The 11866-nt window shown below is 43.9% G+C and overlaps 1 protein-coding gene across 1 annotated transcript in view; it reads right to left on the bottom strand.

Moving 5' to 3' along the window:
- Window positions 1–10569, bottom strand: part of LOC122693756 (SV2 related protein) — a 70767-nt gene extending 60198 nt beyond the window's left edge. Inside the window, exon 1 of the mRNA XM_043901544.1 lies at window positions 10259–10569. Within this exon, the coding sequence (XP_043757479.1) occupies window positions 10259–10293 (35 nt within the window). The 5' untranslated portion in view covers window positions 10294–10569. The remainder of the gene's footprint in view (window positions 1–10258) is intronic.
- Between the last annotated feature and the right edge of the window lie 1297 nt (window positions 10570–11866).

The following is an 11866-nucleotide window of genomic DNA, read 5'->3' on the forward strand; positions in this document are numbered from 1 at the left end:
TATTCTGGGAGGTGGGTCATAGAGGATCTTGCTGTGGTTTATGTCGGAGAGTGTTTTGCCTATGTTCTCCTCTAGGAGTTTTATAGTTTCTGGTCTTACATTTAGATCTTTAATCCATTTTGAGTTTATTTTTGTGTATGGTGTTAGAAAGTGTTCTAGTTTCATTCTTTTACAAGTGGTTGACCAGCTTTCCCAGCACCACTTGTTAAAGAGGTTGTCTTTTTTCCATTGTATATCCTTGCCTCCTTTGTCAAAGATAAGGTGTCCATAAGTTCGTGGATTTATCTCTGGGCTTTCTATTCTGTTCCATTGATCTATATTTCTGTCTTTGTGCCAGTACCATACTGTCTTGATGACTGTGGCTTTGTAGTAGAGTCTGAAGTCAGGCAGGTTGATTCCTCCAGTTCCATTCTTCTTTCTCAAGATTACTTTGGCTATTCGAGGTTTTTTGTATTTCCATACAAATTGTGAAATTATTTGTTCTAGTTCTGTGAAAAATACCGTTGGTAGCTTGATAGGGATTGCATTGAATCTATAGATTGCTTTGGGTAGAATAGCCATTTTGACAATATTGATTCTTCCAATCCATGAGCATGGTATGTTTCTCCATCTGTTTGTGTAACACTGATTTATTTAAGAGCTATAACACGGTCTGTCCTCTGAGAGCTGTGACCTGCCAGGGGGGGCTTCAATGTCCGTCACTCCAAATTTTTGTTGTGACGAGACAAAGAACCGAGGAGCATACACTCGAGTGACAAGTCAAACTTACATATATTTATTTTTTGACTGTGTGGCACGTGGGATCTTAGTTCCCCAACTGCCGGGAGCCAGCACACGAGATCCCACCCATGACAAGGTCATGAGGAGAAGACCTGACAAGCAAGGCAGATCAGGACTTCAGGGATTTCGAAAAGCTGCCCCGGCGCTCACCTTAAAGATGATCTCTGTCTTTCTGATGCTTGCTATATTAGACTACTCCCTAATTTCTGTGACACAGGTAGACGGCCTTCCCCGATCTCTCTCCAAACAGAATCAATTTAGAACTTTAATCAATATGTCCCCCAGACGGTGGTATCCTATAAGATTATCCAGGATGAAAGGAGTGTTTCAATTTAGACCCCTTTGCTGGCATTCTAGCCTGCTTGGCAAATGCATACTAATGCACATGACTGCTCACAACACCTTAATCATAAACAGCATAAAGAACCTGATCACATAAAGGCCCTAATAGGCACAGAGCCCTTCAGGGGTGAGGAAGCCCTATTAAAGAACACAAAAATATTATTCTAAAAGTGGTTATAGTTAAAGATTTAGAAAAATAAGACTTTAGAATTGTTAATTTTAACCAGGAATGCTAAACAGGGGCTGCCTCACCGGAGCTGCAGAGTCTTTGTGTGGTAAACCTTTTAGATAAATTTAACTGATAACTTCTGCAAAAGGACTGACCTTTGTGTTCATTAAAGAATAGATTACAGAAAACAGCTTTGCATTTACCTAGGTCATAAAATGTCAATAGGCCCTAAGGCCAGAAGATAATGTACAAGACTCTCTCAAAGAAGTATGCAGAAAACACCCTGGTTTTGTGTAGGACAAGCTGATGTAATATTAAACTATCTTCCCCTTAAAAATGTACTAACTTAGAATATAAAAGCTACGGTAAAAAATAAAGATTTGCCAGACTCTGCTGCACCCGCCGTCTGGTCACTCTCTTTCTCTTTCTCTCTCTCTCTTTCTCTCCCTCGCAGACTTGGCCCTATCAAGGCTGGTCTCACGTGTCTTCTCTCGCCGACACCGTTCATCCTGAGGGTGCCCCCTGGATCCTGCCGAGGCTGGACCCCGGCACCCAACCAGGGATCGAACCCGAGACCCTGCATTTGATGGGCACAGTCTTAACCACTGGACTGCCAGGGAAGTCCCTAAAATATTGGTTTTATTATCATTTAGGTGTGGCAAACAGATCAGGAGATGACTGCCAACTGAAGACTTTAGCCTCTGTTATACTCACAGATTCCAAAAGGGGGCATGCCACATTTTTTTTTTTTGGTGGGGGGGAGGGGGGTAGCCAAATAGGGAAACACCGGGATCAGTAAGGAGGAAAGTGAAAGTGAAAGCCGCTCAGTCGTGTCCAACTCTTTTCAACGCCATGGACTATAGAGTCCATGGAATTCTAGGCCAGAATACTGGAGTGGGTATCTGTTCCCTCCTCCAGGGGATCTTCTCAACCCAGGGATCAAACCCAGGTCTCCCATATTACGTGCGGATTCTTTACCAGCTGAGCCACCAAGGAAGCCAAGAATACTGGAGTGGTTAACCTATCCCTTCTCCGGCGGATCTTCCCGACCCAGGAATCAAACTGGGGAGTCAAGGATGAGGATAAAATCTGGGGCAGAGTCTTTACTGTGGTTTCCACAGGAAGGAACAGGTGAGGCAGGGCAAGCAGGTTGAGGATCAGCTAGTTTGAGTCCTTTCTCCAGGCTCTGAGCATAGGGACTGTCTCCAGTTGCCTGGTATTTGGCCCTGGTATGATTAGTGCAGGTGGATTAGTGGCTTTGGATTGGTTGGTTTGCACACAAAAGGTCCACTGGCAGGCAACTTATTTACTAGTTAACCCTGGGAGGGGAGAGCCCTCCAGAATCTGCAAGGCCCCAAAAGGTCAAAACATCAGAATACAGAAAATAAAAAGCATGATTAATGCACAAAGGTTAACACACGACGAGCATGCAGTGAGGACATTCTATGTGTCAGACCGTATTCTTGCCCTCATGGAGTTTACAGTCTTTTACCAAATGTATCCTGAAGATGTAGGAAGGGGCGCAAGCCAGGGTCCCTACATGACTAATGTGAGAAAAGTGAGGTGTAAAGAGAGGTCTGAAGATGCTCTGGAAATGGAGAGACTGAAAAATGTATCGTCTAAACTAAACGCTTTAGAGAAGTGGTTCTCAATGGGGTGACACCGGCAATGTCTGGAGACAGTTTTGATTGTCACAACTTGGAGGGGGGAGTGAATATGAAGAAACAAGGCTATGTCTGATCTTTCCATGGGGACTCAGTGCTTTAGCTGCTAAAACTTAATAATGGTGGCCCCTGCTGCCAAGGAGAATGATTAAGCTGATGAACAGATTTTTCTGATTTTCTTTTATGCATACAGTTTTTACTTAATCCTGTGGCCTGATCTACCCTAAAATCCAGTATCGGATGGAATCTAGGCAATGTCCCATGAACTTGGGATCCATCAGACCCCTGGCGTGTGAAGCTTTCATACAACTAAGTGAAGACAGACACTAAACAATAAATAAGCAAATTATATGGTATGTTGGAAGGTAATGTGTGATTAAAAAAAAAAAAAGGAAAAGCAGGGATTTCCCTGACAGTCCAGTGGTTAGGACTTTGCCTCCCAATGCAGGGGGTGCAGGTTTGCTCCGTGGTCAGGGAGCAAAGATCCCACATTGCTTCATGGTCAGAAAAACAAAACATAAAACAGACCCAGTACTGTTAACAAATTCAGTAAAGATTAAAAATGGCTCACATTAAAAAAAAATATCTTAAAGAGGAAAAGCTGAACATGGTATTAGAGGATGGGGGAAGAGGGCTATGATTTTTTTCAACTACAGTAAAATACACATAAGATAACACTTACCATTTTAAGCATTTTTAAAGAGTACAGTTCAGTGGGCATTAAGTATATTCACAATATTGTACAATCATTACCACTGTTCATCCACAGAATTCTTTTCATCTTGTAAAATGGACACAGTGTACCCACTACACAGATCCCCCTCCTCCCCTTCCCCAGCTTCTGGCAACTACCATTCTACTTTATGTTTCTATGAATTTGATTGCTTTAGAAACCTCACAGAGCGGAATCATACAGTAGCTGTCCTTTGGTGACTGGTTTATTTCACTTACCATAATGTCTTCAAGGTTTATCTGTGTTGTAGCAGGTTTCAGGATTCCCTTCCTTTTTGAAGGTTACATAATATTCCATCGTATGGATAGACCACATTTGTTTATCTACTCATCATGAAGGGACACTTAGGTGGCTTCCATCTTTTGGCTATTGCAAATAATGCTGCTATGAACACGGCTGTACAAATATGTCTTCAGTACTCTGCTTTCAACTCTTTTGTGGGTATGTACCCAGAAGTGAAATTGCTGGGTCCTACGGTAATTCTTAATTTTTTGAGGAGCCTCCATACTGTTTTCCGTGGAGGCTGCCCCATTTTTCATTCTCACCAATAGTCAGTGTGTAAGAATTCCATTTTCTCCATATCCTCACCAAGACTTGTTGTTTTTACTTATTTTTGATAGTAGCCATCCAAGAAGCCCAGTGTGCTGCAGTTCATGGGGTTGCAAAGAGTCAGACACAACTGAGCAACTGAACAACAACAAAAATCCTAATGGCAGTAAGACAGGGCTACCAATTTTAAGGATGTGGTGAGGGTAGGCTTGGGTGAGATGGTGGCATTTGAGACCCGAGTAAAGCAGATACCGAGGAGAAGAGCTTTCCAGGTAGAGAGAACAGCGGGTGCTGGAGCAGGAGCCCACACGGTGTGTTTAAGGAACAACAAGGGGACCATGGGCTTCTCTGGTGGCTCAGATAGTAAAGAAATCTGTCTGCAATTTAGGGGCCCAGGATTCCATCCCCAGGTCGAGAAGATCCCCTGGAGAAGAGAATGGCAACCCACTCCAGTATTCTTGCCTGGAGAATTTCATGGACAGAGGAGCCTGGTGGGCTATATTCTATGGGGTTGCAAAGAGTTGGACATGACTGAGCAGCTAACACACACACACACACACACACACACACACACACACACACACATACACACACACACACGGGAACCAGAATGGCTGCATGAAGGGGTGAGAGAGGACAGAAGACAAGGTGAAATGGGAGCCCCAGGAGGGTTTTGGAACCAAAGAGGCTTGTGAGCTGACTTCTGAAGAATCCCTCCGCGGACTTTCCCTGATGGTCCAGTGGCTAAGGCTTCCTGCTCCCAAGACAGCAGGGCCCCAAGTTCAATTCCTGGTCAGGGAACTAGATCCCATATGCTGCAACTGAAGATCCTGCATGCTGCAACTAAGACCCAGCACAGCCAAATAAATAAATAATATTTTTTAAAAAGAATACGTTTGGTTGCTGTGTTGAGGATGTGCTGTAGGGAGACAAGGGCAGGACCGGGAAGACCAGCTAAATAACCCCTGGAATCCACCCAGATCAGAGATGATGGGAACTTGAACCAAGGAGTAGCAGTAGAGTTGGAGAGAAGGGGTAGGAGTTTAGATGGAGCTTAAAGGCAGGACCAACAGAATTTCCTGATGGGTTGAAGTGAAATCTAAGGGAAGGAGGAGTCAAAATGGACTCCAAATGGGGTGGATGGAGTTACCGTCAACTGGGAGAGGCTGAAAGAGGAGCAGGGTGCAGGAAAGATCAGGACTTCAAGTTTGGATGTGTGCTTCCATTAGCTTTCATCAGGACATCTTAGGATTCTGAAAAGGAGACCATGGCTTCCAGGTGCTTTGCTACTTGGAGGATAAGGGGAAAATGTCCAGAGTGGGAGAAGACAAATAACACTGGTACCAAATGGTTGAGCCCTTGCGTGGAGCCAGACATTGTGCTGGGACTTCCCAGTGGTGACCTCCCTGATCCTCACAACGGCCCTGCCATGCAGATGTCGCTATTATTCCAGCGTTACAGATGAGCACCCAACCATGCGGAGATGAAGTCATGCGGAGATGCGGAGCACCCAACCATGTGGAGATGAAGACCCCTAGGCCAGGGTGTCTAAATTCTAAGTGGCAGAGCCAGAGTTTGAACTCAGATCTGCCTGACTCAGAGCCCACACTTTTACCCCAGGAAGCCCCAGGAGGAGTCAGAAGATTCATTGAGCTGAGGCACTTAAGCTCAACCTTTACTTTTTTAATATTTATTTTCATGTTATTTATTGAGCTGTTCCAGGTCTTAGTTGCGGCATGCAGCATCTTTACTTGCAGGATGCATACTCCTAGTTGCGGCATGTGGGATCCAGTTCCCTGACCAGGGATCACACCCAGGCCCCCTGCATTGGAAGCTCAGAGTCTTATCCACTGGACCACCAGGGAAGTCCCTAAGCTCGATCTTGAAAGACAGGGTTGGTAAGAAAGGAGAGAGTGGATCGAGCAAACACAAGATGAATTTCCAATTTCTTGTCCTTATACAGGGTCCTGTGTGGCCTGGTCCCTGCCATCCTCTGCAGCCTCACCTCCAGCCACTTGCTCATGAAGCTCCACTGGCCTGATTTTGAGCTCTCCCCCATCCCACCACAATTCCCACTATTGGAAAAGCTCCCTCCTGTCTCTTGTCCTGGCTGACTCCTACACATGTCTAGGGGTTCAGCTCCAATGTCATTTCCTCCAAGAAGCCTTCTCTGATACTCCTCTCTGCCATCTAGAACTAGACTTGTGGCACCTTCTACACTTGTGGAGAAAAGGGAACCCTCCTGTGCTGTTAGGGGGAATATAAATTGGTGAAGCCACTATGGAGAACAGTATGGAGTTTCCTTAGAAAACTAAAAATAGAGTTACCATATGATCCAGCAATCCCACTCTTGGACATATATTCAGAGAAAACCATAATTCAGAAAGATACATGCACCCCAATGTTCACAGCAACACTATTTATAACAGCCAAGACATGGAAACAACTTAAGTGTCTGCCCATTGATAGATGAATGGATAAAGGAGATGTGGGGTATACACACAAAACAGAATACTACTCGGGCATTAAAAAAGAAGGAAATAATGCCATTTGCATTTGCAGTAAGGTGGATTATCATACTAGAGATTATCATACTAACTGAAGTAAGTAGCCCTTAAGACAATTCTCATAATTATTGTGCAATTGTGTGTTCAATATTTGCTTCTCCCATCAGACCAGTGCTGTCCAATAGAACCTTCTGCAGTTCTAAAAGTGCTCTGGGCCCAGGCTGTCACAATGGGGCTACAGCAGCCACTAGCCACATGCAGCTACTAGGCACTTGAAATGCAACCAATGCAACGAAGGAATTGATTTTTCGAACATGACCTAATTTACCCATAAATCATATTTTATAACGTGTGTGCATGTGTCACTTCAGTCATGTCCAACTCTTCGTGCCTCTATGGATTGTAACCCTCCAGGCTCCTCTGTCCATGGGATTCTCTAGGCAAGAATACTGGAGTGGATTGCCATGCCCTTCTCCAGGGGATCTTTCTGACCCAGGGATTGAACCCTTGTCTCTTGTGTCTCCTGCGTTGGCAGGCACGTTCTTTACCATTAGCACCACTTGGGAAGCCCATTGCATATTATACATGGACATTATTTCATATACCAACTATATAATTTAAGTTTAAATAGCCACATGTGGCTAGTGGCTACTGTATTGGACACTGAAGCTCTAGCTGTGAGCTCCTTGAGGGCAAAGACCATGTATCCCATTTGGTTATAGAATTCCCTGATCTAGGATGATGCTCAGGAAAACTGTTGAGTGAATGAATGAATCAATGAATGGATGAACCAACCAATCAATGTAGTCTGCGTAATTTGTTTTCATGAAAATCATCCTAGAAAGGAGAGACCCAGGAAAATCTGACTTGCACAAGCTCTCACAATAAGGCAGAACTAGATACAAAATCTGGCCTTCTGAATCTCCTGTACATAGTACTGTGCCTGAGTGGACAGCAGGTGACAGGTAGAGGTTGTCTGTGGTCTCACATAAGCCATCGCGGAGCTGTTCGTGAAGGTACCTCCAAGTCCTGGGACGGACCATTTCTTAGACATCCTCACCCCCTTCCCCCTCTCCTGACCCTGTAAATAACTCAGTGGCTTGTAATCTATTAACACTTGGCTTCCCGTGAGACTGAGCCTGTTCTAAGGTCCACTCTTGCCAATCCTCCACAAGGCACTCTGATTTTTTAAAAAATCCATATTTCTCTCAGGCAGTCTGTTGCTGGCAGTCCATGAATATACACAGGGTGTGGTTTAAAAAACACCTATGTCGTGATGTGAATCCACTCAGATTTACACAGTCGTTCCTTTTATTTTACCTTTTATTATTTTTTTTAAATAAACGAAGGTTAACATGTTTCAGGGCTAATTTTGACCTCGTTCAAATGTAATTTGGGGGTTGCGGATTACATTCTGAGGGAATCCAGCAGAAAGAGCCTACAGATTTTGTTTTTACAAACTTTTTTCTGATATCATCATAATCATAATTTTATAAATTATTTTTCAGGTGTTCATATGTATCAATGTCTCTGTATCTGCCAGACATTTGGTACACATGATCTCACATGATCTTCCCAATAAGCCTATGAATCAAGTACTATTATGATTCCCATTTTATGGCTAAGGAAATTGAGTGTCAGAAAGCTTAAGTCATTTGCTCAAAGCCACACAGCCAGGAAGTGGCAAAGTAGGGATTTGAAGCCTAGTCTGTCTTATTCAAGAGCCAGTGCTCTTAGCTAGCACACAATGTGGCCTCTCTCATAGACATTACATGTATTTATGTGTGTAAAAATCAGGAAAATAATCAAGAAACTTAACACTGGGGCTTGGGAAGAGAGAGACTTACTTTTATTCTTGTGCTTCTTTTTGGACTTTATCCTATGTATATACTGTTATTAGTATAAAAACTAAATTAATTTAAGCTTAAGTAAAATCCTCTTATTAGGTTTTACTTCTTTCAAATGAAGGAAGGACTTGTCACTCCAGTGTCATGTCTATCTATTAGTAGATTAAATATACATGAATCTTTTGAGTCATTTGCAAAGTTCACATGTCCTGACAGCATTTGAAAATTTATCCCAGTAAAACTGCAGTTCCAACATGTAGCCTTATCCTGAATTCCAAATTTCATGTTTTAGTTTCTGGATTATTTTTGATTTTGAGGTAATAGGTTGGTTTTTAAACATGATATTTATTTTCAATGAACGTGGTATGTTTTCCTTGAGAGATCTGCACTCAGGTATACACATTTTTATGGATTCATAGATCGACTTTGGATATTACAACTGGGCATCTTTCAGCATTTGTGAAATAATGCCGTGTTACATAAGACAGGCCATTTGCAGATCAATTAATAAAAGCTTAAAAGTAAACATTTCATTAATTAAAATTTGTAATGCAAATTAATTTTACACTGATTGAGAAGTAGACATCTCAATACCCTTCAGTACTCAGAGCCTCAGAGAGATGTAGCAGTCACACTAAAAGTCACTTGGGAGAATTCCTCAGTGGTTTAGAGAGAGAGAGAGAAAAAAAAACCAAACATCTAAGTCAAGAAAATATACATACTAACAATAATGTATCCTTTCCAACAATTCCAAAGGGGTGTCTGCTTTTACCATCCAAGTGACCAATCCTTCTAAAAATTAAAACAAAATCCCCATTAATGTTCTTTTTGTTGCTCCATCTCATACTCTTGGAATTTGCTTAACAAATCACCATTAGCTCAAGGCTGGAGAATTTTGAATGCCCCTTTACAAGCCCTTTCCATTGCTTGACCGTATTTCCCCAAGATTTTCAGAGCAAATTTGGTATCCTTGAAAAATTCCAGTCCTCTAAGCAGTGTATTCCTGAGTTCCCAAGGATAGGCTGACAGTGAGCCTCACTTAGCTAGCTGTTACAAAAACCTTTCATTCAGAAGGCAAGAGGTTTCAGCAAAGATACACAGCCCTCTCATTCACACACTTCATAAACAACGGGGACTTCGCCGAAGCCTCCTCTCTAGGAAGGAATCCCAGCTTTTTAGAAACCGGTTTGCAACATCAGTTATCATTCCCTTCTAAAAGACCTTGCAGGAAAATTCGGAATTTCACAGCATAGGAGAAGGGCTGGAAAGGACCCATGTCATTGCACGGTCTCATCAATTCACTCCACATTTCCAAGCAGCAGCTAATGCTTTCTTAAAACACAGACCCTCCCAATCCCTTTAGGAGGAAGAGCAGTTCCAAGGGAAAATATTACACGCTTAGGTCCCCGTTAAGATTCTGACGGATCTGAAATTAAAAAAAAAAAAAAAAAAAAAACCGGACTGAGTCAGAGATAACAGAGGCTGAGCCGGTGGGGTTGGGAAAATGGCTTGTCTCCTTCAGGCCTGAGTCTCTCCCCCTGAAACCGTTCCCTTTAAATTCAGGAAGGCATGCCGAGATGCTCCCCTGCAGGTTTTCTTTTTTCTTTTCTTTTTTTTTTTTTTTAAGAAAAGCCTGTCTGCCTCTGACTCGCCCCCAAGATACTCACGGCAGCTGCCTGAGCTGGAATAAGTCCTCCTCCATGTCCGCGCTGCGCCAGGACGAGCCCTGCTCATGGCCCTTACATGGTGGTGGTGGATGACGAGCGCGCGCTCGGGGGCTTCAGCGTTAGGATGCCGGACCCGCGCGGCTGACTCCCTCGGTGGCAGCTGTTCCGGGGAGGGAGCCGCCAGGGACCAGCCCACGAGACAAAGCCGCCGCCGCCAGGAGACCGCGGCGAGAGTGGGCGGAGAGGAGGCGGCGGAGGGCAGAGCGAGATGCGCGGGGAGAGGGGGCGGGGAGAGCCCTTCTGGTTAGCGAAATTTACAGGCTCTCTGGGGCTGGTGGTGATGCTCTGGGGTGCCGACAGGGCGCCCGCCAGCCTGTGAAATGGCTGTCTGGGTACCAATGAGGGCTCTTCGGTTGACGATGCCTTTCTGAAGGTTTGTGTGTAGGGATTCATTTAAGGTTGCCTTCGATATTCTTGAAAACCAGGCGGCTGTCACAAATGCAGAGAATGAAAAACAAAATTTCCGTGCGTTGAAGCATTGTTTATTGAGCACCTACTGTCCGCCAGGGCTTTCCTGGTGGCTCAGTGGTAAAGAATCCGCCTGCCAAAGCAGGGTTTGATCCCTGCGTGGGGAAGATCCCCTGGACTAAGGAAATGGCAACCCACTCCGGCGTTCTTGCCTGGGAGATCCCACGGACAGAGGAACCTGGCAGGCTGCAGTCCTTGGGGTCTCCAAGAGTCAGACGCGACTTAGCGACTAAACAGCTGTAGCATGCTGGGCAAGGTGATAGTCACTGGGTAAATGATAAGAGAACAAGTTAGACATGACATTGTCATCACAGAGATGAGATCTTGTGAAATGAATCAAGAAAAAATATTGGGTAAGTTGTGTAGGAGAAAGCCAAAGATCACTCGTTCGTTCAACAAGCATTCGTGAGTGATCTCTGCAGTTCTGTAGAATCAAAGATGAATAAAACCCAATTCCTGCCTTCAAATTCCTCTTCATCTTATTCAGTGGCACCCCTCCCTCTTCCACTAAAACATCCGCCCCCACTCTGCCTCCAAAACGTAAGCTCCTAAAGCTTTCTGATGTACCCCCCAAGGGCCTGGAATATAAAACTTTATTTATGGACACTGAAATTGAAATTTAATATTCCTCACTACACTCAACCCCAGGGCTTTGCTGTTGTGAGCACTCAATAAATGCTTGTTAAACTGAAAACAGACATCTTTCAAGTGAGGAGATTCAGTATCTGTTTTAAGCCATGGAGAGTTGGGATAATAATTTATATCAGAGCTGGCAAGTTGGAGGGTTATTGGTAAAGGCGTTAACTCAGCCTGGCTTACTGAGTTACAGCACTGAAAGCTCGGTGTCCTGGAAAGTGCTGGGTCTGAAGCAAACCTTGACTGTTGGTTGCTCTACAACTCTAAGCCAGAGAAGGGTTTTCATGCCTAGAGGGTTTCGAGTACCCTTAGGTGCAAGATTTCAAACTATAAAACTCTTTACATAAAACTCTAAGACTCATAGGAGTAAATCTTCATGACCTTCAATTAGGCCATGGTTTCATAGACATGACCTCAAAAAGCACAAGAGACAAAAGAAAAAAA

Source organism: Cervus elaphus, chromosome 5, assembly GCF_910594005.1.
Source record: "Cervus elaphus chromosome 5, mCerEla1.1, whole genome shotgun sequence".
NCBI lineage: Eukaryota > Metazoa > Chordata > Mammalia > Artiodactyla > Cervidae > Cervus > Cervus elaphus.